Genomic DNA, 24,884 nt, shown 5'->3' with positions numbered 1-24,884 from the left:
GACAGTTAAGAGTAGAGAGCGGTGAATGCAGAGAAGGAGAGACAACAGCAACAACAAATGGGAAAGATGTTTCAGCAGCTGCTTCTGATCTCCCTGCTGGGTTTCACATGGGCAACAGGTCTCTATTGATTATGCTACTTCATAATCAAATTCAGTTTAGTATTCAGGCTTAAATATAGTAAGTGATGATTAAGTTTAACTGATGACAGTTGTCTCAGGAGCATTCAAAAATCTTATATTTGTATAATGTATTTTTTGCATAGTATATTTGATCACATACACTTTACATTCTGAATTGGATAGTTATCAGTTATCAATTATCAATAATCCGCTGCACATTTGTGTCATTAAGGTTTTTGTTTATTTGATCACAATCATTTATTGTCTGGATAAAGATAAAATGCTCTATACATTACATTTTCTACATAAAATTAAAATGTCTTATTATTTCCTTATTAGCTGGACTGCCTTGCACCCAGGTATTTCCTTCCCAGCAGCCTCCATTAACTGGTAAGTTTCCTGTCCAGATTTACTCCCAATTCATTTTTGTTACTCATATTAAAAGAAAAAAAAATGTGATGGGAATAAATTGTATATTTCATAGTATTTGATTATTGAAGTCCTTCTTTAAAGGAATGTTATCAATTTCTGCAAACATTTTTCAATAATTGCACAACTTCCCTAAGCTTTTTCTGACTTCTGCAATTTTAAACATAAGCAAATACATCTTTATATTTTCTTCTCAAGCTGACACAGTCAGACCATCTGATGTAGCAGTGCTTTCCTATGTTGGAGTTCAAGAACAAAGGTGAGAAATGACTATGATTTTTAATACAGTAAAGTCTCTTGAAAGATCTGAAATTCCCTCTTTGGTCTTCCTCTGCAGCACTGAGCTGTCAACGGTCTTATCAAAACTCACAGGTATGTTCCTGCTTTTATTTTTTCTGTTTTCATCATTACTGTGAAATTCACTCACCCAGGATTTCCTTGTTCTTGGTTTTTCCTACTCTTTAATGGGAACTATAAATTCCAGCTTCTTCCTGTTCTATTTGTTTCATTAGACATAAAATCTTCTGAGATTTATCAGAGTTTTTATTGCACCACTTTGCACTATCTTTATCACACTGATATTGACATTAGCTGAGAAAGTATCATAGATCCACGCATTGTCTGTATTTGCTCAGGTTTGGGTGCTTGCTGGGGAGTTGGGTGGGCTGTGGGCTGATGCTGTCTCCAGCTGTCACTGAGCAAGAGGGGTTTACTTTGGACATGTCAACTGTGTTTGCTCTGCGCAACACAGTATCATGCACACACACAATTTATGGAGACCTACAGTATTTACCTAGCCTGCATGTTTTTGGACCGTGGGAGGAAGTTGGAGTACCCTGAGAGAACCCATGACAAGATTCAACCTTCCTGGAACAAAGCAGCACAGCCCTAATTCAGCTGCCACTGCTATAAAAGCTTTTTAAAATCTGGATTATGGCATATACTGCCTGAAATAAGAAATAGTGGTTTGGAATTAAATTTTCACAGACTAAAATGTTGTTGTATATTATAACTCTGTGCTTTGGTGTACATGCTGAGTTGTTGCTTAAATTCCAAATTGTTGCAAGTTAGAGTTTTGATGCTTAACTCCTTGTGTTTTTATTTATTCATTTTCTCCTCCTTTTCTTGAACAGAGCTGATGACTCTGTTCAATCCTGGACTAGTGACTCCCATCTCAGAAGACAAACGCATCCCTCAGTTTCTGCAACATGGGTACGAAGTTTTTTCTTGTCATATAATCATTCGTGATTCTGAATGCTTCAAGTTATGTATTTTTATTCTTGTTGAAAATCTCTTACTATTTACAGCACACTGGTGGACCAAGCGAACGAACTGTCCCTTTACTTACAGAGCAATAAGGTAAAAACAAAATTTTATTTTTACGATGTAACTCTATCTTAAATAGTTAATTTCAATTTAATTCTCGTCTTTGGACATTTTTGCTACAATGCTTTCCTACCACAGCTAGGAAAAGAAAACTGACACCTTTGGTAAAGAGGCAAATATCATTGTTTGGATAAAAATACATACTTTTTAAATTTAGTCCAGTAAAGGAAAATACCGCTCTAAATACAATTCCTTTAAAGCATTTTGTCTGTTACAAGTGGAATCTTTATTTTATTTTAGTTTATGTTCATGGTTTCCTTTTTCTTTCTTGCTGTCACTCATATATTATAAGATATATTATCCTGATTTGTGGAGTGCATGACTGATAGTTGTGCTGTCAACAGATTTTCTCATCTTATCTGTGAATCTGTTTAATCTTTTTTCCCTTTACAATAATGGATTACTTTGTGATGATCTGTCACAGGAACGCTCCAAATAATACGTTGATGTTTGTGGTTGTATTTGGGACAAAATTTTGAAGTGTGTCAATATTGTTGCAACCCACTACATAATTTGCCATTTAAACACCATTTATATAGTGTCATGTCTTCTAATCTCATCTAATATAGTCTAGATAGACTAATACTGACTCTGAAAAATAAAAAAAAAATGATAAAAATATCAAATGATCTGATTTCCTCCAGCAGGGCGCTGATGAGAATCAAGACTGGAAGTTGGTGCTTCTCTTTGTTCAGCTGGATCGACTCTGTGCCTGTGAGCAGCAGGAGCAGGTAAACAATGCATTTGGATAAAAGGGAAGAAGAGAAAAAAAGCAACAAATCTGTCTCCAGTGTTTAATACAGGCAATCTAGAGTTTAAACATACATCAGAAATGTATGGAGAGTTCCAAATACCTGACTGGCAACTTTACACCTCAGTTGAATTAGAGTACATGTAATATTAATTAGTAACTTTTTTTCATCACATACGTCTTGTGATTAAGTCATGTCAAGAAAAGTTCAGGAGTGAGAGTTGGACTGTGATAAGGAGATAATATCTGGACTCTGTAACTTTAAACCTCTGAAACAACACTCTAATAAACAAGTGATTTTTATTGGTGGCCTCTGAAGTTAATGCTCTAAGCAACTGATAGAGTCACGTTTATAATTTATCTTTCCGCTTCAGTATCTAATTATGTTACCAGTTTGTTTGTTGTTGACTCAGTTGCATTGTGTAATTAAAGTCTTTATACTCTCTGTTAAGACATTATTTACGTGTAGATGTCAGTCATGTACAAAGCAGAATTAAACAGGATGCAATCTGATTCACATTAGTGCTTCATATAAACTTATTTATGTGTAAATATTTCCTGAAAAAGAACTTCAAATTGACTAAAGCATAATGAAAATTTGCAGCCAGCAATTTAAAAAAAATGCATCACATAGTTTCTTGGTAATTTTGTCCACATACACACATTCTGAAGTATCAGTCAAGAAATTATTCACAAAGCAATCTTTGTGCCTTTGCTGCAGATCTCATCTCTTCTCAAACAAGTGGTTGAGGAGGTAGATAATGCTGTGCAGTTGCTCCACTCTCAGGTATATTGCAAATTAAATAGTGTCATTGCTCTTTTGGAGTAATTTAAGAGACAGTATAATATGTATAATGTACTTTTACTTGTAATTGTTGCAGCTGAAAAAGACCATTGTCAGTGTGGCATTGTGGGATGGAGGACTAAACACATTCCAGACAAAGTAAGCAGCACCAAAGGAAAGAATCAGAGAGGAATAATGCTGGTCTCAAAGAGAAAAGTGGAAAAGGAAAATAGTCTGCTATGAATATTTAGATGACTATTTTTAAAAAGCTGTATTTTGAGCATATTTTTGATTGTTCTTAATAGCTTGATAGGTTTTGTTGAGTAAATAAATGTGTTTTGCTTACAGGATGTGCCCATGCACACACACATACACCGACGGAGAACTCAAGCTTCAGAGGGCCATGCTGACTCACACCCTGCAAGTAGGTTTCTCATTCTCACCAAATAATGCCTCTTTCTTTTTAATAAGATCTACTTAGTTTTAGAGTGAGCTGTTGCATAACGCCTTGAAAATGTTTGCTAAAGTCTTGTAAGAAAAAAGGAATCGGAACAATTTCAAACTGTTTTAAAACAAACCGCTCTTTTCTGTTTTTTTACAGGAGTTGCTGGATGAGCTGATGGTAAAGAAACATTGGTACAGAGACAGAGATGACTTCACTGTCACTCTTCAGGTGACTCCTCTCATCAGAGGCCTGTCATCTGTGAGTCTAAGCTGCTGATGTGATCTTTTTACATTTTGTCTTACACTTTCTCTCACAACCAGCATGTAACATAGCTGTATATTTAGCAAAAGGAGAAATGTGATCATATTTTTTATGCTTTACAAAACTATGAATATGTACAAATCTTTGTTGCTAGCAGACTGGAAAGCCTATTGGAGAGTTTGAACCCTCAAAGCGTACTGATGAACTGATGCTACAGTTGTGGGGAAACCTGGTGAGATCTGACATTGTGAAAGTGACACTAATCAACACTTTTAGTCTGTCACTCTCAGAGGATGTTACATCTGTGTGTGTGTTTTTTTTTTCCACAGCTTCAGCCCATGGTCGATCAACGTATTCCAGACATCCTCACATTACAATGCCCCACTGAAGTGAGTATAAATGCAGAAGGTCAACAAAAACAGTCATATAAGGATTTACAAGTGACATGAAATGTTAATTCTTACTCATTTACTCACTTACTCATACTGTTCCCCATTCACAAGGACCGACCATTCCTGAGGACAGAATTTAACACTCCTTCAAATCACCACAGCATCGCAGACTATCTCATTCAGACTGTAAGAATAATTCACAACCAAACCAAATGGTTTGCTAAGCATTAGGGGTCTCATCTCATTCTGATTATTTTATCTGTGCTTGATAATCAGCATACAGGCACAGAGTTGCCCTGTGAAGATCGCAGTCCTTCATCCTCCATTCCTAATTCAGGTAATTTTATGTGTTAACATTATTATTATATTTTATTTCAAATAAAATATTTTCATAAATAGTTTTTTTTGTCTTATTTGGCTCTTGGTATTTTGAGCCATCACACATTTAAACATAGATTAGACCAAACCTTGTTTTTGTTTTTGTTATTTTTTTCAAAATGTCTTTCAATCATCAAAGATAAATTGCATAAATACCAGTGGAAACTTGCAAAAATCTGGTCACCAAGTAAAAGGAGAAGGGAGGCTAACTGCAGCATCATTCACCGGCCCAAGTTGAATGAGGCTTCAGGGGTAAAAAGAACAAACCAACAGCCCCCAGAATATCTAATAATTGAAACGAAAACTTACCCAGCGTATCACTAAAGGAAACTGGTTGTCAAAAAGTGGTACATTTGTGCATTAGTGTGAGTAGACAGTAAACAGTATGTATAATATTGTCAGTGGGATCTAGATTAACACAATCTGACATCGCCTGACATTTTCTTTGTATTTTCTAGTCCATGAACTCCGGCCTGCAGATATCAAAGTTGTGGGAGCTGTGGGGGATTCTTTAACAGTGAGTCATTTTGTTTGTCAGACAGACATTTTGGGTCATGTGTTTTACTGAAGGACTTTCCTTTTCTTTCTGCCAGGCAGGGAACGGCATCGCATCTAGCCCTACTAACATCCTGGATGTCTTACGTCAGTACCGAGGTTTATCCTGGTGGTATGTCAAGACTCTCTAATTTTATTATTTCAGCATCTTTTTTTCATCTTTTAACTATTATTTTTTCATAATTTTTGGTTAAATAAAGTTAAGGGCACTTTGTGAAAGTAATTTCCTATGTTTGTTGTCAGCATTGGTGGAGATGAAAACCTCACAACTGTTACTACTTTACCCAGTATGTATTTCTGATGACTTCATTAGCAATAAGTAATTTTTGAGAAATATTAATTTTGCATTTAAATGTTCCTCTTTTAAAACAGTATCTGGTTTTTACAGACATTTTAAAACATTTTAACCACGATGTGAAGGGCTACTCGCTTGGTGTCGGTAATCAGGATAATCCACAAGCTTTCCTTAATCAGGCAGTGCCAGGTGCAAAGAGCAGGTAAGTTCTACAGGTGTTGATTTTAGCAACAAGTTACCAAAAGTCATTTAATTTTTAGTGGGATAATATAAACATCCTTGATCAATAAATATGATTGTGTTTTGGATTTCTGTTCAAAGGGATATACCATCACAAGTGCGTACCTTGGTAACAAAGATGAAAAATGACGTTGTAAGTCTACATTTATCTTTTGTAATTCTACAGTGCAACTAGAGGTTGAAAAGATACTTTGAGTTTTGACTTTATTTAATGTAGTGGAATAAAAACAATAAAATGTACTCTTTTTCTCTCTTCATGTTCTTTTCTCCAGAATATTGACTTTGAATCAGACTGGAAGCTGATCACTGTCTTTATTGGTGGAAACGACCTTTGTTCATACTGCGATAATAGTGTGAGTCTCAAATTTGGAAGCAAGAGGACATGATTATGAAGTTATCTCTGATGGTGTGTAAAGAAACACATTTTCTCTTCATTTACAGCTCCTTTACTCAGTGGAAAATTACGTAAGGTTTCTCAAGGAAAGCTTGGACTATCTCCAGAAAGAGGTGCCACTCATTTGACATGGTATTTCCACATCACAGTGGTTGCAACTCTATTAGAACTAACAAAGCTAATCTCTTTCAGGTTCCCCGAGCTCTGGTGAACCTAGTGGAGCCTCTTTACATAACTCCACTTAGAGAAATGCACAGGGACGCGTCACTGAATTGTCCAACATGGCTTATGAAGTGAGTGTCTCCTTACACTCTCCTAAATTATTAGTTATGGTCTGGGTATTTTGAGACATCTAGTTATTAGCTAACCATTAACACTGTGTTACTTCTTCTTTGACAGCATATTGTGCCCTTGTGTGGTAATGCCAGAGCCTAACTCGGAAGCTCTTCAAATTGTGGAAACCGTAAACAGAGGATATCAGGTACAATAAGATATCTAAAAATGATCAGATTAAATAAGTTGATCGTCACTGATGGTTATTATTGCTTCTTTTAACTTCCAGCATTTGCTGCATGAACTTATTGAGTCTGGCCGATATGATACCCACTCAAACTTCACTGTGGTCATTCAGCCTTTCCTCAGAGACATCGCTTTGCCCAGACTGCCAGTCAGTAATGAAATTCTCTCTTTGATTTGTAAACAATGTTCTATACTTGATCACTCAGTAGATTATGAAATTATTAAATTTTGATAGTGTGGTGTTTTGATTTTGCTTTAAAGTTACTCAATTAAATCTTTTAAAATTCAGATGCATAATTGGTATGTACTACTTAAGTACCTACCTAAGTTTGAATATATTTCACAATTTATGCCTCTACTGGAGAAAATATGTAAAAAAAGCATTTAAATAGATGCTTTTTTATTTTATTGAAAATATTCCAAAAGAGTTTTTTCCTACTGTGGAATTGTTTTCCCATTGAATTAATGAACCCATAATTAAGATGGTTATATTTTCCCAAAATTTATTGTGAGATCATCTTACTGCAAAAGGATATGGATTTTTTTTAGTCTTTCTACACCAAAGCCATCAATAATTCTGGAAAGCTTTGCATCCTCAGTTTGACTCAGTTTTAAAAACAATCTGAAACATTTGCTGAACAGAAATTAAGGCATTTAGGTAGAATTGTTTAAGACATGAAAAGGGAGTCAATGCATTTTAAATTTGATTTGATTTAATTCATCCTGCTTAGGATGGCCGTCCAGATCGGTCTTACTTCAGCCCTGACTGCTTTCATCTCGGCCAGAAAGCCCAAACAGTGTTGGCTCGTTCTCTTTGGAACAACATGGTGGTTAACATTTTTGTACCTTTATAATGAAAATAAAGATAATATAATGTATTTTATCATGAATATCCTTAAATGTTGCTCAACTGTGTTTTTTTCCCCCCTTACAGCTGGAACCTCTGGGAAGCAAAACCTCCAGCCAGGACTTTAATTCTGCTTCTGAACTGAAATGTTCAACAAATGTATGGAAGTTAATATTTTTTTCATATAAATCTCTTGAAATTAGAAAAGTACCATACATTTTGAATTGAATAGTGTTTTTGAAATAGAGTTTATGGTCTTGACATTTTGACGAACAGTTTTCTCTCTCTCTTCAGGAAGCCCCCTTTATTCGGACATATAAGAACAGTGATTACATGTATTCTGCACCCTCCCCCAAACCTGATCCTATTATGGCAAGTTTATAATGTTTATGTTGTTTTTATCAAAAATGTATAAAAGCGTTCATTCCAACTGAATGAAAAAGTCGTAAATGATCAACAAATAAAGATGCAATGCAGGCCTTTGTCCTCAGCAGCTCTCTATTTCTTTATATCAAGTGTTTTGTGGATTTTTACTTCAATACTTTTGTAGTCCAGTTTTCTTCTCTTAAACAGCAAATGCAAAAACATATTAATTATGTGTGTCTTTTCCTCAGAATTGGGGAAGCGATTTTTCATGCAACAACTTAGCTCCCTCTGACAGTCAACCAACTTCAGGTGAGACTGTCATCACATATCAGTCAGGATCCATTTGATTATTCTTTCTAAAGATCTAATGGTTTACAGAAGGATTTTCAGAAGTAAATTTTCTTTTTAATATAAGTGCAAATCACTGTTACTGCTTTTTATTGAGTTGAAGCCTGAATTTCTCTCTGACTTAATCTGTTTTTGTCCTTAGTGCACAAGCTGAGACCATCAGATATTCAGGTGGTGGCAGCACTAGGAGACTCTGTAACAGTAAGTACCAGAAAACACAGATATCTACAATTCTACACTTAAAAATAGAAAACAGAAGGTTTTCTTATGCCAAATGTTATTATGGTAAACATTTATGATTTAAAAAAAAATAATAATTGCAGCACTTTTGAACTTTGTACTTTGATCAGCATTATAAATTTTGTGAACTGGTGTTTAATCTGCGATCTTAATCCTGTTAAACATCTTACTTCATTTTCTGTGTTCCTCACTCAACAGGCAGGAACTGGTGCAAAATCAAGCAGCATTCCTAATCTTAATACAGAATACAAAGGAGTATCGTGGAGGTAATATTTTCATTTTAATTAACTTTTCACATTTATATTTTAGCCAAATCATATAATATTTTATTGCATTATATCCTGCAGCATTGGAGGGGATCAAACTTTGGAGACTGTCTCAACACTACCAAGTGAGTTTGTTGAAAACTGCTGTTTCTGGATCAAACTTTCTAACTAGATTCAGTTTGCATTTTGTAGGACTTTTATAATACAAAACTGAAGATTTTAGTCCATTGTAGTTTTATTAAAGCGTAGCACAGTCATAATCTTGACTATTTAGTGCAGAGAAAAACTATTGTTCCTTGAAAAAAAGGTCAATGATTTAAGATTTTCTTGCACCTGCTTCACTTTCTTTTACTGTGTCTTGCCAGACATCTTGAAGAAGTTCAACCCTGATCTACAGGGTTTCTCCGAAGGAGAAGGGCAACTGCAAAAGGGCTTCAACATGGCAGTTGCTGGAGCAAAGACCTCGTATGCATTTTTTTTTCTTTGCTCCTCCAGTTGAGTAAAGCTGTTTAATCTTCCTAATATCTTCCAACATCTCTTTTCTGTCTCAGAGAGCTTCCTGCACAAGTCCAAGCTCTCATTAAGGCCATGAAAGAAAACAAGGTGAGACTTTTCTCTGACCTTTAAAACTCTCTGCATTCCTGATCTGTTCTCCATCCTCAAAATTAGCATGTTTTCAACAGGAGGTGAATTTTGAAAGTGACTGGAAACTTGTGACAATTTTCATCGGAACAACGGATCTTTGTAATTACTGCTACGATCAAGTAAGTTTTCCATATGGTGAATAAATAGCACTTTATTACGGTATTATAACACATTGTTCACTCAATTCTTTGCAGAATAATTTGTCGCCAAAGAATTTTAGCCACAATCTCATGCTTACGTTGGACATGCTTTACGAAGAGGTATGGTTTTAAAACTAAAATACATATGTTATGAAGTGCCTACCTACAATGAAGTAAGTTATAATTGTCTTCCCATTTTCTGCTGTGGGGTCTCTAGGTACCGAGGGTGTTGGTAAATCTGGTGGATCTCATGCAGATGGATGTGTTTAAAACTGTTAAAAAGGACACACTGGGCTGTTCACTGCAGCAGAGGTTAGTTCTCTATAGCTCATCTTTAAGTGCATACACTTGTGGTTTTAATGGCTGTAGTTAAATATTATTAAATGACAGCTGATGAAAAAATTAATTGAAAGAACAGAAACATATATTTCAGTGTCCAATTAGAGTCATTTGCTGTAACATTTTATAAATAGCAAAGGTATGTGAAACTTTGCTTATAGGATCAACATGAACTGCAAAAGACTACTGCTTATTATTTTATCAGTAAGACTCAGTTTGAACTTTCCAAATAGTTTTATATCTTTTCACAACATTTTGTTTGCACTGCCAGGACTCTAAATTGATATTGACTTTATTTATCCCTGACAGTCCTTGTGTGGTAGTTTCTTTTGTTGGTTTTTAGACTTGGTTCATAGACTTTTATGGAGAGCTTGAATTGTCTTGAAAGCTCTCTCTCAGAAGCTCTCAATTTGGGTCGAGGGAGTTAAAAAATGTTTTTTGGAAATACTGTTTGGACTTAATAAGTGTGAATAAGAATTTTCTTAAGAAATGCTTTCTGTTTGTTCCAGAAACCCACACTTTAACAGATCACAGTTCTTTGAAGGAAACAGACTATTTGACATTTGTCAATCAACTGTTCTGACACTGATTGAAAGCTTCCTATATGGTTAGAAAAAGATCCAGGAAGTGTTATTTAAAGATATGTTGTTTTGTAAAGTATTGCTTAATCTTCAGTGGCAGTTGACCAGCGGTAGAATTAATTATCTTTTGTGCCAAAAGAAACATAGAATATTTTCTTTTACAGTTTCAGCTGTCACTGTGTTATAAATCCAGCAAACAACGCTCCAGAGATTGAGGAACTGAAACGAATCAATCGAAATTACCAGGTAAAAGCTAAAAACTGTGTTTTCTAAAAAATATATATATATATATTTGTATCATTTTCCGACATGATGATGAACAAAAGAACTTTGATTTCCAGACTGAGATCAAGTATCTAATTTCTGGAGATCGTTATGATGGAAAAGAAGACTTTGCTGTTGTGTTGCAACCCTTTTTCCACTATTCCTTCATCCCTCAAACTGGAGTACGTCTCTGAACTAATACAACGTAAGAAGTAAAATTAGTTGGTCAAAAACCAAATAATGTTGGACATAACTGATATTCACCAGGTGGGTGAGACAGACACGAGTTTCTTCTCTGTTGATTGTTTCCACCTGAGTGAACGGACTCATGCAGAGATGGCCATCGCACTGTGGAACAACATGGTGAGCTTTCTGCTCTTGTGAACCAAACAAAGGTAGAGTGAATTCACTTCAGTTTTTTTAATATATGTTTTTATTTTCTGTTCCAGCTGGAGCCGGTTGGCAGGAAGCAAGACTACAACAACTTCACTCATGACCGTGCCAAGATTCACTGCCCCTCTGAGGTATTTATAGATCTCCCACAGATTTGTGCAGGATTACCACTGTTTGTAAAAGTTTATTATTGGAGAAACATACAGAAAAATATCTCTTGAATACTGTTATTTTTAATAGATTTTATATTTGTGTTCAGCACTTGGTCCATTGTGTAGTTTTAAAGCACTGATTGGATATTAAAGAAGTATAAAGGCTCAAGGCTTAATTTTCTTGTACATAAATCATTTCTAGACATAGTCATAAATTAACTCCATTGTTTCTGATAAGTACAGTCAAATATCCAGGGAAAATTGTGCCAAAAGCTTGCTAATGGTTACAGAAATTGTGCGGTTGAAGGAAACTTGCTAAGAGATTTTCCTCCAAATCTGTGTGGGGTTATTTGTAGGTCTTTATGTTTTGACTAAAAGCCAAGCATGTATGTATGCCCTGGTGATACATACAGAGCATACATACATTTCTGACTGAAACTTCATGTTATAGGATAATGCTGGATTAGTATTTTACTCCAATGTACTTAGATTTTGTTTCCCTTAATGTAACAGTTGCACGATTCAATCACTTATGCATGTTGTTTTAATGTTGCCTAATGAACAACTTAGATATATTTGACAATGAAATCTCCGTCAACTCATAACTTCTTCGATCTGTCTCAGCTAACAATTTTTTTTAATCATTTTATAATAATTTCACCTTCCCCTTCAGGCGTCCCCCTTTATCTTCACTAAAGGTAACAGCCAACCAGAACTCCCCAAGACTACTGTTGATCCAGGCATCATCACAACCAGCGCAGTCAGTTCCACCATACTGCCAAAGTGTTCCACTCCCCTCCCTGTGTGGGTGCCAGTGGTTGTGGGACTTGTGAGTTTACTGGCAGGCATCATTATGTGCTGGCTCATTATGTCCGTCGTTCAGCGCAAAAAAAGCAAGAAGAGTGCAAAAGCTGCTCAAAATAAAACAACTGGGTTTTAAAGTTATGACATTGTTTATGGATATGAAAACTGTTTTTTAGAATAACGACCCTCATAATGGTACCCTCATTTGGTAATAAGATTACGGGGCTCGCTGGGTGGCTTTCACCAGCAGCGGTTAAGCTACAGTCAGCTCCATTTGGTTGCTCATCTTCTCTGAAGTTTGGTAACTAAGCATTAAGTAATCCTTATTGCATACTGATGTAATTAACTTGCATAAATGTATATGTTTTGTATTTTGCCATCTTCACATTTATTTATTAACAGAATAAAAATGTCTAATTTTGAATGACCAGCAAAACTGTGTTGGTTTTATTTCTCTTTAACCTGCAAAGTTTGAGTTGGTGCTTCATTAAAAAGCTGTATCAACATCTTTAAATAATATTAATCACTTTGTATTTAATATTTGTGTTGACCAACACACAATACTAAAGGGCAAAGCTGATCTATAAGTGAACAGCCAAAAATCATGATAATCTGCTGCAGTATAACCTTTTACAGTATAAATATGTTAAATTCTTTTTTCATTTATAAAAAAAAAACAGATAAAAAAATCTTTCTTGACTGTTATTAAGCTTTATATTTTTATACTGACTGAAAACACAAAAAAACACACTAACAGTCTTTTGTTAAAATCAGTTTTTATTTGGCGTTTATGACAAATAAAACAAAGGAAAAAAAACATTTGTGTAAATTTGTTAGAAAAATGACTAACTATATTTAGTAGGTTCGTTTTACCTTCTTATATCTTATGGGTTTTACCTGATTAAAATACAAAATATATTCCTAAATGTAATCAAGTATTTGTCCATTTTAAACAGGTGTCATAAAAGGCTCACAAACTGATGAATTCTCACAAAAACTTTGTATTCATATTTACAAAAAAGGCAACAATCAAATATTTGCAAGTTTTAAGGAGTTAATTTTGGCACCTTTCATGACTTTGCTGTTTATTAAAATATTAAATTAAAATCATTAAGTCTGTTAATATTTTAAATTTGAATCTTTTTCCTCTACATGTTGAGGAAACATGTAGAGGAAACTGCTGCTTTATTTGGAAAGCAGCAGTTGGTGAATGTTTTCTGCAACCAAATACAGCAAAAACATATTACAAAAATATATTTCTTTCAGACAATAATGCCATCAGAGCAAAAAAAAAGTTTCAGTCACAGGGGTTAAGTCAGTATGTTTTGTCTCTATGTCTAGCAAAGATTCCATTGAAATTATGTTGAGGGAAAACAAGCTTCTTTTTTTTTTCGCTTGTAAAATTGTGTCGCTAAGCCAATTTTTGGAAAGAGGCTGAGTTCAGTTTCACCAGCAGTAATCAGATTTTACAGGTCTGATTATTGCCAGACCTGTAAAATCAAGAAATTTTACAGAGAGAAAACTATTTCTCTCAAATAAAAGACTGACAAATCTCAAAAAGCAATACAACATGCCATGATCTACAGAAATTCAAGAGGACATGTAGAACAAAGTCACTGACATCAATCAGGCTAGAACGGGTTACAAAGGCAATGAGAGTCCAGTGAACCACAGTGAAAGGAATTATCCACAAATGGAGAAAACATGGAATACTGTTGAATGTTCACAGGAGTGGTGAGCCTACAAAGATAACTCCAACAACTGTTCATCCAACCCAGAACAACACCTAAAGCCCCGCAAACCACACTTGTAAAAAAATAATAGAGACTGAACAAAAACGGGCTGTATGGGAGAGTCTTAATGCTAAAATACTAAGACTTTACCAAAATTCCTTCACCACAATATAAAAGATAAATTGCCAAATTACTGCAAACATATTATGGAAGTTCTTGCTATAACTGTTCCACAACCAGCTGTTGGAACCAGCTACTTTTTCACTTAAGGCCAGATTGGTTAGATGGATAGCTTTTACTGGCGAGACTATATAGTGAATATGATTTAAATAATGATACTTGTCAAAAAGAATGAGATTATTGCAACAATAACAAGTACTAAACAGTGTCATAGCAATTAAAAACACAAAGAAAGACCAAGACCATCTCTACCCCAGAGGCACATCATGACTGAACTCAATCTGACCTCAGCGCTTGCAGCACAGACTGTGGCACTCTGCTGACGTAGTAATCATGGTTGCGAAGTGTAGCAAGAACCCCAGCAGAGTTCATATGCTTTACGTCTGCATTATAATGGTAAGGATTCCCAAACATGTCAGTCAGTTTTCCTGCATGAGGAAAAACAAAAAAGTTGATATAATTTCACCTTAAGAGTCAATCTGGCGAAAGATGCACCTTTTTTCATTCCTTAAATTTAAGAGTTTTACCTCCGACGGCATGCAGGATTGCCTCAGGACCGCATGTATCCCATTTCTTGCAGCCTGGACTGGCAAACACATAAGCAGATGCTTTCCCTTCAATAAGCTGGATTATCTGCAAAATGTGGAGTCAGTTAACAGGAGTACTTAAAATACAGCCCACATCTAAACGTTTTATTAGTGTAGGAAAAGCACTTTGGCTCCAAATCCACCTCACCTTGTTTCCAGCACCCCCGACTCTTATAACGTCGTGAGGTTCCATGGCGTTCACGCAGTCTGTTACCGTCTTGTTGCTATGGGAACGGGTGGTGGTGACAATTCGCTTATCGGCTGGAACTTCCTGCAGCTGGAACCCGAAGGCGCCCAATCCGAGAACTCCCCATATTGTTCTCCCTAAAGCAGCTCCTGATCCAAGCTGGAGAGAAAACCGTCAAAATAACCTACTGATGGTGTCTTTTCAAGCAAAGCTGTGGATAATTTATAGTTTGGTTTGAACCTGGTAATTGTAGAATGGCTGGTTGATGACACCTGCAATTGCTCTGCCTCCATATGCAATGCCAATGAGAACTGTCACATTGTCCAGAAGCCCTAAGTCCAGAATAGGAGGAATGTTATTTGAAGAAAATAAGATATTCTATCACCCTTTCTATCATTGGCAAATAATTCTGACGTGGCCATTAGAAGTCCACTGTCTACACTGCCGTACGGATAGCTGTGCTGTGAGTCTTGTCCAACTCTTTGTGTGGTTTCTGGTCAACAGCTTGTAGATGGAGACAACTTGAGGCTGAAGACAGCAAAGAGAGGACAAGAAAGAGGACGATAGGAGAAAAGCCCAAGGACGCACAAAAGAAGGAACACAGACACTGTAAAAGTGATGGTGAAGCAAGGAAAGAAAACCAAAAACCAGCCAACAAACTGGTGCACAAAGACTAATCTGCAACAAAAACAAACATGAAATCCATGCTGAGAGGTTAAGTTTAGGTGCAAGCTGTGGTTCTATTTATTTGCTATCTATCATTGCAAGCTATATCATATTATTAAGAAAACTGAAAGCTCAAGTTGAGAGCACGGATTTTACACTTACCTTCAGTGTATTCTTTGGTGCCATCAAGGGGATCAACCCAAACAACTAGCTGAGATTAACACAAACATATTCCAATTAAGCCTGTTCACACTTAAGGAGAAGGCTTTCAAATGCATGCACAATAATAATAATAATCATAAAAGGATTTCATTATTTATTTGTTTGTAGTTACCTCTTCTTCTTTTAGTGCTTCATACTCTTTTGGACAGCTCTTCTGAAGGATTTCCTCTGCCTGGCCATTCTCAATCATATCCTCCTGGACCTCCTCACATGGAAGATCCTGTAATCAGGTAATTAACAGACATTTTGAGGTGCTGATTTAGTTTGATTAGTGCATGTTTTCTAAATGAAGCTGCACATCCAGTTACCTCCTCTCCAATGATGGTGACCTTGGGGAAACGTCTAGACAGTGAAGCACAGATGCTTTTCTGTGCAAGTCGGTCCGCGAGCGTCTGCAGATCGTTGGCTCCTGTCTGTGCAAAAGGTGCAAATATATATTCAACATAAATGCTTAAAATGAATTCATTTCTGCTAAAGAAGACATGTTTTCTCTCTACTGATCTGACTTTAAAAAGTAAATACAGACACACCTTTTCAACAATGCCAAGATCTCCACTGTGAAGCACCTTCCTTACTATGGCCCCGGCCTTTTCAGCCACTGAATAGGCGGACGCCACCAGCCGCATAACCACAGCAGGATTACCAGACATTTTTAAGTAGTTGATCACTAGAAAACTGTAAGGAAAGTGAGATCAGGCATATTCGGAATAGTTTTGGTTGATATTTGAATATTTTATCATGAAAAACTGAAACTTTTATACATCTTAAGACAGCTGTATAACAGAAGTAATGGCAAAAATGTATAAAAAAATAATAGTTAAGTTTTTGGTTGTGCAATATTGGTTATTGCACAACCAATAAAGAGGTAAAGAAACCTTAGCATCTAACAAACAGACATTTATGACATATCAAAAGTCAGTAAATTTGGCAAGCATGGGCTATTCAAACTAACACCACATAACTGCTTGTAATTATTTTTTCTGTTGAACATTGATCCTGCTCTAATAAATATTTATCTATACAACTGCTTGTTCTCTGAAGGCAATATCTCTAACCATACAGATATGGCCATTACCTAACAAATAGGATTGTACTGTTTGCACTTATGCAAACAATACGACCAAATGAACCAAATATGTGTTACATGCTAGTGCTTGTATCAGCACTACAAACCATTTTTCATGCGTTAATTTTAGATATTTAGATTAGACGGTTAATCTGGGATTCTAGATCTGTTAGTTCAGTTAACTGGTTAACCATGTAAACCAGTTATCTGCTATCAGTGACAGTTACTAGCTTACATTAGAGAAATACCAAATTGGAAACGGGGTCATTACTTACTGGTGAAGAAAACAGAAGTAGTTGCCGCGCCACAGTTTTATGAATGTATCAGATCTTTGACTGGAAACGGACAGTTAACTGTACTTTGAGTCCCCTTGCAATGCATCGGCTTAATATGAACTACGTTAGACCAGGGGGAGGCCTTTAACAAGCTTTAAAAAAGTTAACTATTGTAACTAACTATATTGCAAATCTTTCAGTAACGCATTTTTCAAGTGAAAGGTAAACATGTACTTCTAGAACTGCGTTTGGACCAACGCGGAAGTAGATAGGAGTGAACCATCTTCTTCTTCCTCTTATTGCGGTCTTTAATGACACCTGGCAAACATTACGGCACTTTACCGCCACCAACTGGTAAGGAGTGCTGATCAGAACGAGCATCGTTTTTTTAACTGCACATCTCAGAGCTTGGGTTTTATCTTTTTGTTCCACAAATTATGAAATAGTAATACGCTTCCAATACACCGTGTGGTGAATTGCACAGGTTTATTTTTTGCAGCTGCAAAATCTAAAATCAGGGCTAAAATCTCTATTCAAACTCTAAACATCTCAAATCTGGACTTGAATACAGATTATTTAAAGCAAAGCATAAATTGAAGTTTAATCACCACAGGGATCATTTTAAAATCCTCACAACAGGGTCCAGATTCTAAAAACAGTGAAATTCACCTTTTTTTTAAAAATTATTTTTAATAGAAAATATATATGGGTTATAAGTTTGCAACCAAAAAATAGGTCAGACAAATATTGAAGTCAGGGAAATAACCAAAAATTGATGCCATTAAATTACATGTTCTTCATACATTTGAAAAACATGTGTGTGTCATGAAATGATTGCAACATTGGTATTTCTTCCTGACAGATAAGTACATCCCTTATTTCTTTTTTAAAAAAATCTACCAAATACAGCAAAAATTAAACTGTGCTTAAAAAAAAGTAAAAAAAAAAAAAAAAAAAAAAGTCAAAAGAATGTGATCTTTTTTCACTTTCTGGACAACAGTGTATAAATCAGTTAAAAAAAATCAATTGGTTTAGAAATTACTTTTTGTTCATGTTGAAAAAAAACATTTATTGGTGGATAGGACACATAATTTCCCAGGGTGCAGAGATCAATTCTTCAATAATTCATCGTCTTCTTTTACAAAAAAATAGTGCATATCCATGTTTGAAAATAAAACAACAAAAAACAATTTATTTTCCTCCAAATTTGACATGTTTACATTGAAATGTCTGCACATTGAGACCAAAGTGGAACCAAAGTCAAACTTATGGTTTGCGAGCACAAACTTGGCAAATAAAACTGATTGTAAATTAAAACAAACAGAACTAAAAACAAATTGTGGTCCAAAAAAAAAAGAGTAGTCCCCAAATTATCCCTGGCATTTAGGGAAGTTTCAGCAATCAAGGTAATTAATGTTTGAAAGGCAAACAGTGAGAAGACCAATGTAGATAAAGGTTTTATATACATTTACATCTGAGGTTCCTAAAATGTTGCAGCATAGAAGGGAACAAAATAATAAGTATGCCAGCGTTAATTTAATGTGCAATAGATACATAAGAAATACAGTTCATAATCCTTTTTCCAAACAAGAAAGATCTTGAATTATGCCCTTCAGTTATGGAAGTGACAAGCACTTTATCTGTTGGCCAGAGGTCTGTAGCCCATCTCCCCCTCCAGCTGCTCAGCAGTGAGTGAGCCAAGGAGAGGCTGACAGTCTGGGTTGAAGACAGAGTAAGCACTCAGTTCTCCTGGCTTTCTAGGTTCTGGGCTGCGAAGTCCTTCATAGAGCCAGTAGAACAGGGAGATGATGAAGAAAGGCAGTCCGAATTCCAGTTCAACAAAAAGACCCAGCAGAACCAGCCACAGCAGCACTTTGAGCAACATAATGTTGGAGAGGACCAGCTGTCTTGAAGCAAACCATCGTCCCAGAGTACTGTCTAGCAGCCAGTCCCTACAGTCCTGCAGGACACATGACAGAAAGTCAGCAGCTCTCAGGATTACAGAATATAAGCTGATTGAAAACATCGTACAGTAGTATACAAATACTAAGATGAATATTATTTTAATTGTTTACACATATGACACAAACAGTGTTATATACTTTTATCTTATCTTTATCTTATCTTGTAGTTTATCTTAGACAGTCACATAAACACAAAATGATTTCCATTTATGTTCTAGAGCAACATAAAGTTGGTCACTTGTGCAAAAGTGTAGAATTGTGAAGAGGAAAGAATAGGATCTGTGGAGAAACTTTAAAATTGATTATTTGCAAAACCTCTCCATTTAACCTGACTGAGTGTGGGCCAGGTTACAAAAGAAAAAAATGAAGAACTTCGCCCTGCAGGCATGTGATTCTGATAGAAATACACTGCCAACAGACTTGAAACAGAAAATGAAACAAAAGGTGTCTAAGGTTTGTTGAATACCAATGACATTTTGTAGGTTTTCAAGTGTAAATGTTCTTAAAACCATGTAGACTTTTCTTCCCATTCCACTTAAGCACTGATTTTTGTTTGTTTATTAGATAAAGCAACAATTAAAGTATTCAAAAAACAAGGCATATGTTGAAAAAGTTTAAGATGTGTAAATACTTTTGCGTCATAGTATACCTGAATGCAACTGGAAGACTAAGACAATGACAGGAAATTCATAGAAGTTGTTAAGATATTATTTATTAAACATATATCCTGGGTTCAGGTTTTTAAAGAAATAGATCTTTACGTCTATCTTTAATGTGACATATATTTTTGAATGATTCTGACATTGTATTTTATATGCAGATTTAAAACAATGTTTGCATATTTACTTACACCTGCAGAAACCTTTAGAATGCAACTAATCTATTGTAATTCGGACTGAGTTAGCCGCATTTTTTGAACAATTCTCATTTAAATCAATATTCACTGTGCTAATGTGTTTGCATATAGTGATCTTTTACCCTATTTTTAGAGCTGCTGATTGCAGCTTGGCTGGCTTCTGGCTCCTTTGGTTGATGACTGCTGTCAGGCTGAACAGCAGGCCCTCCTCCTCCTCTCTGTTCTCCGGGCTGAGGAGCAGCAGGTTCGGACTTTTTCATGCCTTTTTCCGCCTGTCTTCGGGCTCTAAACTCTGCGAGCTTCTGCTCCATATGCGTAACTCCCAAGTTCAACGTGGAAAAGCAGCTTCTTCACTATAAACTGGGAAATACACCTCTTCGTCTCGTCACTAGAATGATGAGATAAATAAAAAAGGCACAGAAAACTCAAATCCAAACGCCTGACTGTCTTCCAACTTCAGAAACTAATCGTGATTTCACCAGGTTGCAAGCTTTTCGAGGTATGTTTACGTATTACGTTGACATGTACCATAAAACGGAGGTCCTGTCGCTAACTGTCGTAAATTTGTTGGTTTAGATCAATTTACGATATTTCCTTAGGGTTGTTTGATGCTAGCTTTCAGGGCTGGTGTTTTCGTCAGTGGTGAGAACGTTCACCTTAAATGTTTCTTATTTTTAGATTACTCCGTTTTATGAACGTATATATTTGTCGCTGTTTTCTGTTGCCGTTGCTTAAGATTCTGTTAGATGAGTTAATATTATAACTTAGAAATAATGTCGATTCACCAATACACATACTATTCTTTATGCAAAGTGTCTTTTTACGCGTTTTGTCGTAATATTTGTACATTGGTCTCGTTTTCTTGACTAGGTCGGTTAAGAAGCGCTACATTTAACTCTTTGTAGTTCGCCAGTTCTGAACAGAGATGACATATTTGTAGTAACCTGGTTGTTATTGTGTTTTGTCCCTTTCCACGGTAGACATCATGGCTTCGGCTCCAGCCCAACAACCCACACTGACCGCTGAACAAACCAGAGGTGAGGGGAACATTTTCCTCCTTGTTTGACTTTTTCCTCCAACGTAGCAAACGAAATAGTTTAAAAGAGGCTAGATAAGCAGCCAGCGCTCTCTTTAGTCATCAATCCTGTATATTTTCCTGAGCTTCCTAATGATTGAAGTTTTATTAACATAATCAATCGTCTGCAGAAATAAATATACAGTATGATTAAAAATGTTGCTCCTGCGTCACTAGAATGCCCTCTCCGCATGGAGTTTGCATGTTTTACGAAAGTATTCACTCTCTTGGATGTTTTAGCTTCTTTATTGTTTTGCAAATCAATCAAGAACAACGAAATTTGGCTTTTTTGAAAAAACAAACGAAAAACAAATCAATTAAAAATATGTAACATAAAATAAGCGACTTCACAAATAACCCCTGTACCTCCATCCCTTCAGGTTAGTATTTAGTAGCTGAATGAGTCTTTTCAAGTCCAACCTGTAAACCTGGAAGGAATAAGCAGGTATGAATGAATAGTTCTGCTGCTGATCCAACATATGGTTACCTGCACGTGCTTAATCCTCACAGAAAGGTTGCAAACCTGGACTCTTGTCTAGTTCAAGCAGTTAAAGCAGGGCAGGCCCAGGATTGAATGCTTTTAGATCATAATGCCATGATAAACATGCAACTAACCCCGTCTTTTATATCACTTTTCCCTTCATATTATAGTAGATAACAGAGCAAAACGTAGAGTTGCTAATTAACCTAACTTTGTTTTATAGTTTTTCATAATGCATCTCAAAATGATTCCCTAGGTCTAACTAGTCAAAATCATGTCCACAACTGTAGATTCATCTGCTCCTTTCTGATGACAGAAAACAAAATTAACCTTGTAGTCTGAGGTTTAGAGTAAATCCAATAAGGTAGTTATATAAATTTCAGTCTGTCAGGTAGTTAGACTTAGACTTGTACTTTATTGATCCCTTGGGAAGACTCCCTCAGGAAATTGAAGAGTTACTGATCGAGGCAGTTGTGGAGGTATTCATTTGTGCTTTGGAAAGTTTGCAAAGTAACCACAGATGCTCGTTTTGTTCTGCAGTGGTGCTGAGTGAAGTGATCCAGGCCTTTTCAGTGCCAGAGAATGCTGTGCGAATGGAGGAGGCTCGGGAGAGCGCCTGTAACGACATGGGGAAGATGCTGCAGCTCGTGCTTCCTGTGGCCACTCAGATTCAACAGGAAGTAATCAAGGCGTATGGATTTAACAATGAAGGAGAAGGTGATGTTGATGTCTTACAATATTTAATAGTTTTTTGAAATAAAACTAAGGAACAATAAGCAGTTCTATTTGTTTTGTGACCATGTTTGATTTTTTTAGATGAATTTCTACTCAGATTTTGATGACTCTACATATTTTAGCTACTAATAGCATATATTTAGTTTAAATGATCAGATAAGTTGAGTTTTTTTTAATCAAAAAATAAAAAATAAAAAAAAGGTCAAACTTAATCTTTGTGAAAATGTTCCAATATCCTACACTGTGTTCCAAATTATTATGCAAATTGGATTTAAGTGTCGTAAAAATTAAGTGTCATAATTTTTTTATTGTGCTATTAAATTTATAGGTGGTAGTGTGTGTCAGGGCTCTTTGAATCACTATAATTAATTTCAGAGAGCTGGGTTGATTAGTTTGTGTGGTGAGCTCAATTAAAGGAAATGTACTTAAGAAGGATGTTCCACATTATTAAGCAGGCCACAGGTTTCAAGCAATATGGGAAAGAGAAAGGATCTCTCTGCTGACTAAAATCATCAGATAGTGCAGTGCCGTATGACAAGGTATGAAAACATTAGATATTTAACAAAAACTGAAGCGTTATCGTACTGTGAAGAGATTTGTGGCTGATTCAGAACAAAGATGGGTTTGTGCAGTAAAGGCGTAATGAGAAAGCTTTCTGTTAGACAAATTCATCGGATTAAGAGAGCAGCTGTTAAAATGACCTTACAAAGCAGCAAACAGTTATTTGAAGCTGCTGGAGCCTCTGGAACCTCAAGATGGAGGATCCTCCAGAGGCTTGCGGTGCATGAATCTACTATTTGGCCACCCCTAACCAGAGCTCACAAGTAGAAACAATCCCAGTGGGCCCAGCCGTACATGAAGATTAATTTTAAACAGATTTGTTCACTGATGACTGCTATGCAACCCTGGATGGTCGCAGATGGACGCAGTAGTGGCTTGGTGGTGGATGGTCACCACATCCCAAACACGACTGTGACGTCAGCAAGTAGGTGGTGGAGCCATTTTTGGGCCGAAATCATGGGGAGAGAATCGTTGGTCGGCCCCTTCAGAGTCCCTGAAGGTGTGAAAATGACCTCAGCAAAGTATATGGACTTTCTGACTGATCACTTTCTTTCATGGTACAAAAAGAAGAGTTGTACCTTCCGTAGCAAAATCATCCTCATGCATGACAATGCACCATCTCATGCTGCAAGGAATGCCTCTGTGTCAATGGCTGCTATGAGCATGAAAGGGGAGAAACTCATGGTGTGGTCACCATCTTCCTCTGACCTCAACCCTATTGAGAACCTTTGGAGTTTCCTCAAGCAGAAGCTCTGAGGGTGGAATGCAGTTCATATCAGAACAGCAGCTCTGGGAAGGTATTCTGACATCCTGCAAATAAATTCAAGCAGAAACTTTCCACAAACTCACAAGTTCACTGGATGCAAGAATTGTGCAGGTGATATCAAAGGGCTCCTATGTTAACATGTAACTCGGTCTGTTAAGATGTTTGATTGAAATAGCTTTTGATTTTAGTACATGCGACCACTTAATGCTGCACATTCATAGAATGACAGTTTGCAGTTCTTTATAATCCATAAAATGTTTAGAAAATCTGCTGTGCATAATAATTTGGAACAGAGCATTTTGAGTTTTTATTTTTGAAAAAAAATACTGTTCTCATGGGGAGCTTTGTTCAGTAAAATTTGATTCGTACTGCAATAGTTCATGACTTGAAAATTATACTGACATTTTCACTGACATCATTTGCATTGACCATTTAAGAAAATATCACTTGCATAATAATTTGGAACACGGTGACTTGACTTTTTTTTTTTTTAAATGTACTTTCAAGTTTTCCAAAATGTATACAAAACTAGTGAACGTTACATGATTAAATGAATATATCAAACAATTAACTTTGAAGAGACATTTTTTATATGTTAGAATAAATTTAGAAACAAATTAGTGCACTCTGCAATGGAATCTCACACTGCTCTACTGATACAATAATAAATGTCTCACAGATGGAAGGTTGTTTTGCATAAATGTGACTCACGTCAATCTGCTGCATCCCTCACAGGCGTCCTTAAATTTGCCAGACTGGTGAAGATGTATGAAACCCAGGACCCAGAAATAGCAGCCATGTCTGCAAAGCTGAAGGCTCTCCTCCTGCCACCGTTGTCAACACCACCTATAGGAGGCGCCATTCCAGCTTCATAGGATTTATTTTTGACCAGGTCAAATGCAAGAGTGCTTTCTTTCCATGCTTTGCTTCTCTGTATTATCATGTATTTAAGATCCTGTTTTTGATTTTAGGTCTAAGTTTTATACCACTAATGTTTCTTTAAAAAAATATGGTTATATTGAAAGCATTCTTGCAAATCCTTGATTTATTTTTTGCATTGTATTTATTTGTTACATATAACACTACAACCACTTTATTCCACTGAAACATTTACTTTAATGCCATCCTTTTTTTATATAATGCCATTTGTTTTTCTGTAAAAAATAAATGTTTTCTCTGTATTTGTGTTATTTATA

The 24,884-nt window shown here is 36.0% G+C and overlaps 4 protein-coding genes across 9 annotated transcripts; 2 read left to right on the top strand and 2 right to left on the bottom strand.

Moving 5' to 3' along the window:
* On the top strand, positions 1-12,770 carry LOC102225455 (phospholipase B1, membrane-associated-like). 3 transcript variants are annotated; one of them, XM_023347350.1, is made up of 42 exons: positions 1-118; positions 460-510; positions 748-808; positions 887-921; positions 1,683-1,761; positions 1,857-1,908; positions 2,583-2,666; positions 3,408-3,473; positions 3,568-3,629; positions 3,819-3,894; positions 4,072-4,173; positions 4,331-4,408; positions 4,506-4,565; positions 4,680-4,754; positions 4,845-4,905; positions 5,405-5,463; positions 5,540-5,613; positions 5,745-5,788; positions 5,890-5,998; positions 6,118-6,169; positions 6,309-6,389; positions 6,478-6,543; positions 6,623-6,723; positions 6,830-6,911; positions 6,993-7,097; positions 7,681-7,776; positions 7,884-7,955; positions 8,091-8,168; positions 8,411-8,471; positions 8,653-8,711; positions 8,949-9,016; positions 9,098-9,141; positions 9,382-9,481; positions 9,568-9,619; positions 9,700-9,780; positions 9,856-9,921; positions 10,019-10,113; positions 10,886-10,967; positions 11,063-11,167; positions 11,253-11,348; positions 11,435-11,509; positions 12,204-12,770. In XM_023347350.1, exons 1-42 carry the CDS (start codon positions 58-60, stop codon positions 12,468-12,470), a joined length of 3,273 nt encoding a protein of 1,090 aa, XP_023203118.1. In that variant the 5' UTR covers positions 1-57; the 3' UTR covers positions 12,471-12,770. The 3 variants fall into 3 exon arrangements, with proteins under 3 accessions (XP_023203118.1, XP_023203117.1, XP_023203116.1); XM_023347349.1 differs by having other exon boundaries at positions 2,580-2,666; positions 4,334-4,408; XM_023347348.1 differs by having other exon boundaries at positions 2,580-2,666.
* Positions 12,771-13,716: 946 nt separating this feature from the next.
* On the bottom strand, positions 13,717-17,534 carry bpnt1 (3'(2'), 5'-bisphosphate nucleotidase 1). 2 transcript variants are annotated; one of them, XM_023347208.1, is made up of 10 exons: positions 17,251-17,534; positions 16,440-16,584; positions 16,218-16,322; positions 16,022-16,129; positions 15,850-15,898; positions 15,472-15,549; positions 15,262-15,353; positions 14,983-15,180; positions 14,775-14,880; positions 13,717-14,675 (listed from the first exon to the last, which is right to left on the bottom strand). In XM_023347208.1, exons 2-10 carry the CDS (start codon positions 16,557-16,559, stop codon positions 14,524-14,526), a joined length of 1,008 nt encoding a protein of 335 aa, XP_023202976.1. In that variant the 5' UTR covers positions 16,560-16,584; positions 17,251-17,534; the 3' UTR covers positions 13,717-14,523. The 2 variants fall into 2 exon arrangements, with proteins under 2 accessions (XP_023202976.1, XP_005803150.1); XM_005803093.3 differs by lacking the exon at positions 15,472-15,549.
* Positions 17,535-18,414: 880 nt separating this feature from the next.
* On the bottom strand, positions 18,415-20,421 carry saysd1 (SAYSVFN motif domain containing 1). The gene is made up of 2 exons (XM_005803140.3): positions 20,193-20,421; positions 18,415-19,210 (listed from the first exon to the last, which is right to left on the bottom strand). The coding sequence occupies exons 1-2, from the start codon at positions 20,379-20,381 to the stop codon at positions 18,887-18,889; spliced, it is 513 nt and encodes a 170-aa protein (XP_005803197.1). The 5' UTR covers positions 20,382-20,421; the 3' UTR covers positions 18,415-18,886.
* A 73-nt stretch (positions 20,422-20,494) lies between these two features.
* On the top strand, positions 20,495-24,867 carry c15h12orf57 (chromosome 15 C12orf57 homolog). 3 transcript variants are annotated; one of them, XM_023348217.1, is made up of 4 exons: positions 20,495-20,569; positions 21,051-21,107; positions 22,167-22,343; positions 24,424-24,867. In XM_023348217.1, exons 2-4 carry the CDS (start codon positions 21,056-21,058, stop codon positions 24,561-24,563), a joined length of 369 nt encoding a protein of 122 aa, XP_023203985.1. In that variant the 5' UTR covers positions 20,495-20,569; positions 21,051-21,055; the 3' UTR covers positions 24,564-24,867. The 3 variants fall into 3 exon arrangements, with proteins under 3 accessions (XP_023203985.1, XP_005803149.3, XP_023203986.1); XM_005803092.3 differs by lacking the exon at positions 20,495-20,569 and adding an exon at positions 20,649-20,712; XM_023348218.1 differs by lacking the exon at positions 20,495-20,569 and adding an exon at positions 20,744-20,940.
* The last annotated feature ends 17 nt before the right edge of the window (positions 24,868-24,884 follow it).

Source organism: Xiphophorus maculatus, chromosome 15 (assembly GCF_002775205.1).
Source record: "Xiphophorus maculatus strain JP 163 A chromosome 15, X_maculatus-5.0-male, whole genome shotgun sequence".
Classification (NCBI taxonomy): Eukaryota; Metazoa; Chordata; class Actinopteri; order Cyprinodontiformes; family Poeciliidae; genus Xiphophorus; species Xiphophorus maculatus.
The sequence above is the reverse complement of the archived record's forward strand: the minus strand, read 5'-3'. Positions and strand labels throughout refer to the sequence as shown.

Coding starts and splice junctions, on each gene's coding strand:
- c15h12orf57 (XM_005803092.3), top strand. CDS start 20,679: ATGCTAGCTTTCAGGGCTGGTGTTTTCGTCAGTG. Junction 20,713..21,050: donor GGCTGGTGTTTTCGTCAGTG/GTGAGAACGTTC, acceptor TTTCCACGGTAG/ACATCATGGCTTCGGCTCCA. Junction 21,108..22,166: donor GACCGCTGAACAAACCAGAG/GTGAGGGGAACA, acceptor TTTGTTCTGCAG/TGGTGCTGAGTGAAGTGATC.
- bpnt1 (XM_023347208.1), bottom strand. CDS start 16,559: ATGTCTGGTAATCCTGCTGTGGTTATGCGGCTGGTGGCGTCCGCCTAT. Junction 16,323..16,439: donor ATCTTGGCATTGTTGAAAAG/GTGTGTCTGTAT, acceptor CCTTTTGCACAG/ACAGGAGCCAACGATCTGCA. Junction 15,899..16,021: donor AAGCACTAAAAGAAGAAGAG/GTAACTACAAAC, acceptor TGTTAATCTCAG/CTAGTTGTTTGGGTTGATCC.
- saysd1 (XM_005803140.3), bottom strand. CDS start 20,381: ATGGAGCAGAAGCTCGCAGAGTTTAGAGCCCGAAGACAGGCGGAAAAA. Junction 19,211..20,192: donor TCAGCAGCTCTAAAAATAGG/GTAAAAGATCAC, acceptor TGTGTCCTGCAG/GACTGTAGGGACTGGCTGCT.
- LOC102225455 (XM_023347348.1), top strand. CDS start 58: ATGGGAAAGATGTTTCAGCAGCTGCTTCTGATCTCCCTGCTGGGTTTC. Junction 3,895..4,071: donor TGCTGACTCACACCCTGCAA/GTAGGTTTCTCA, acceptor GTTTTTTTACAG/GAGTTGCTGGATGAGCTGAT. Junction 4,174..4,330: donor TCATCAGAGGCCTGTCATCT/GTGAGTCTAAGC, acceptor CTTTGTTGCTAG/CAGACTGGAAAGCCTATTGG.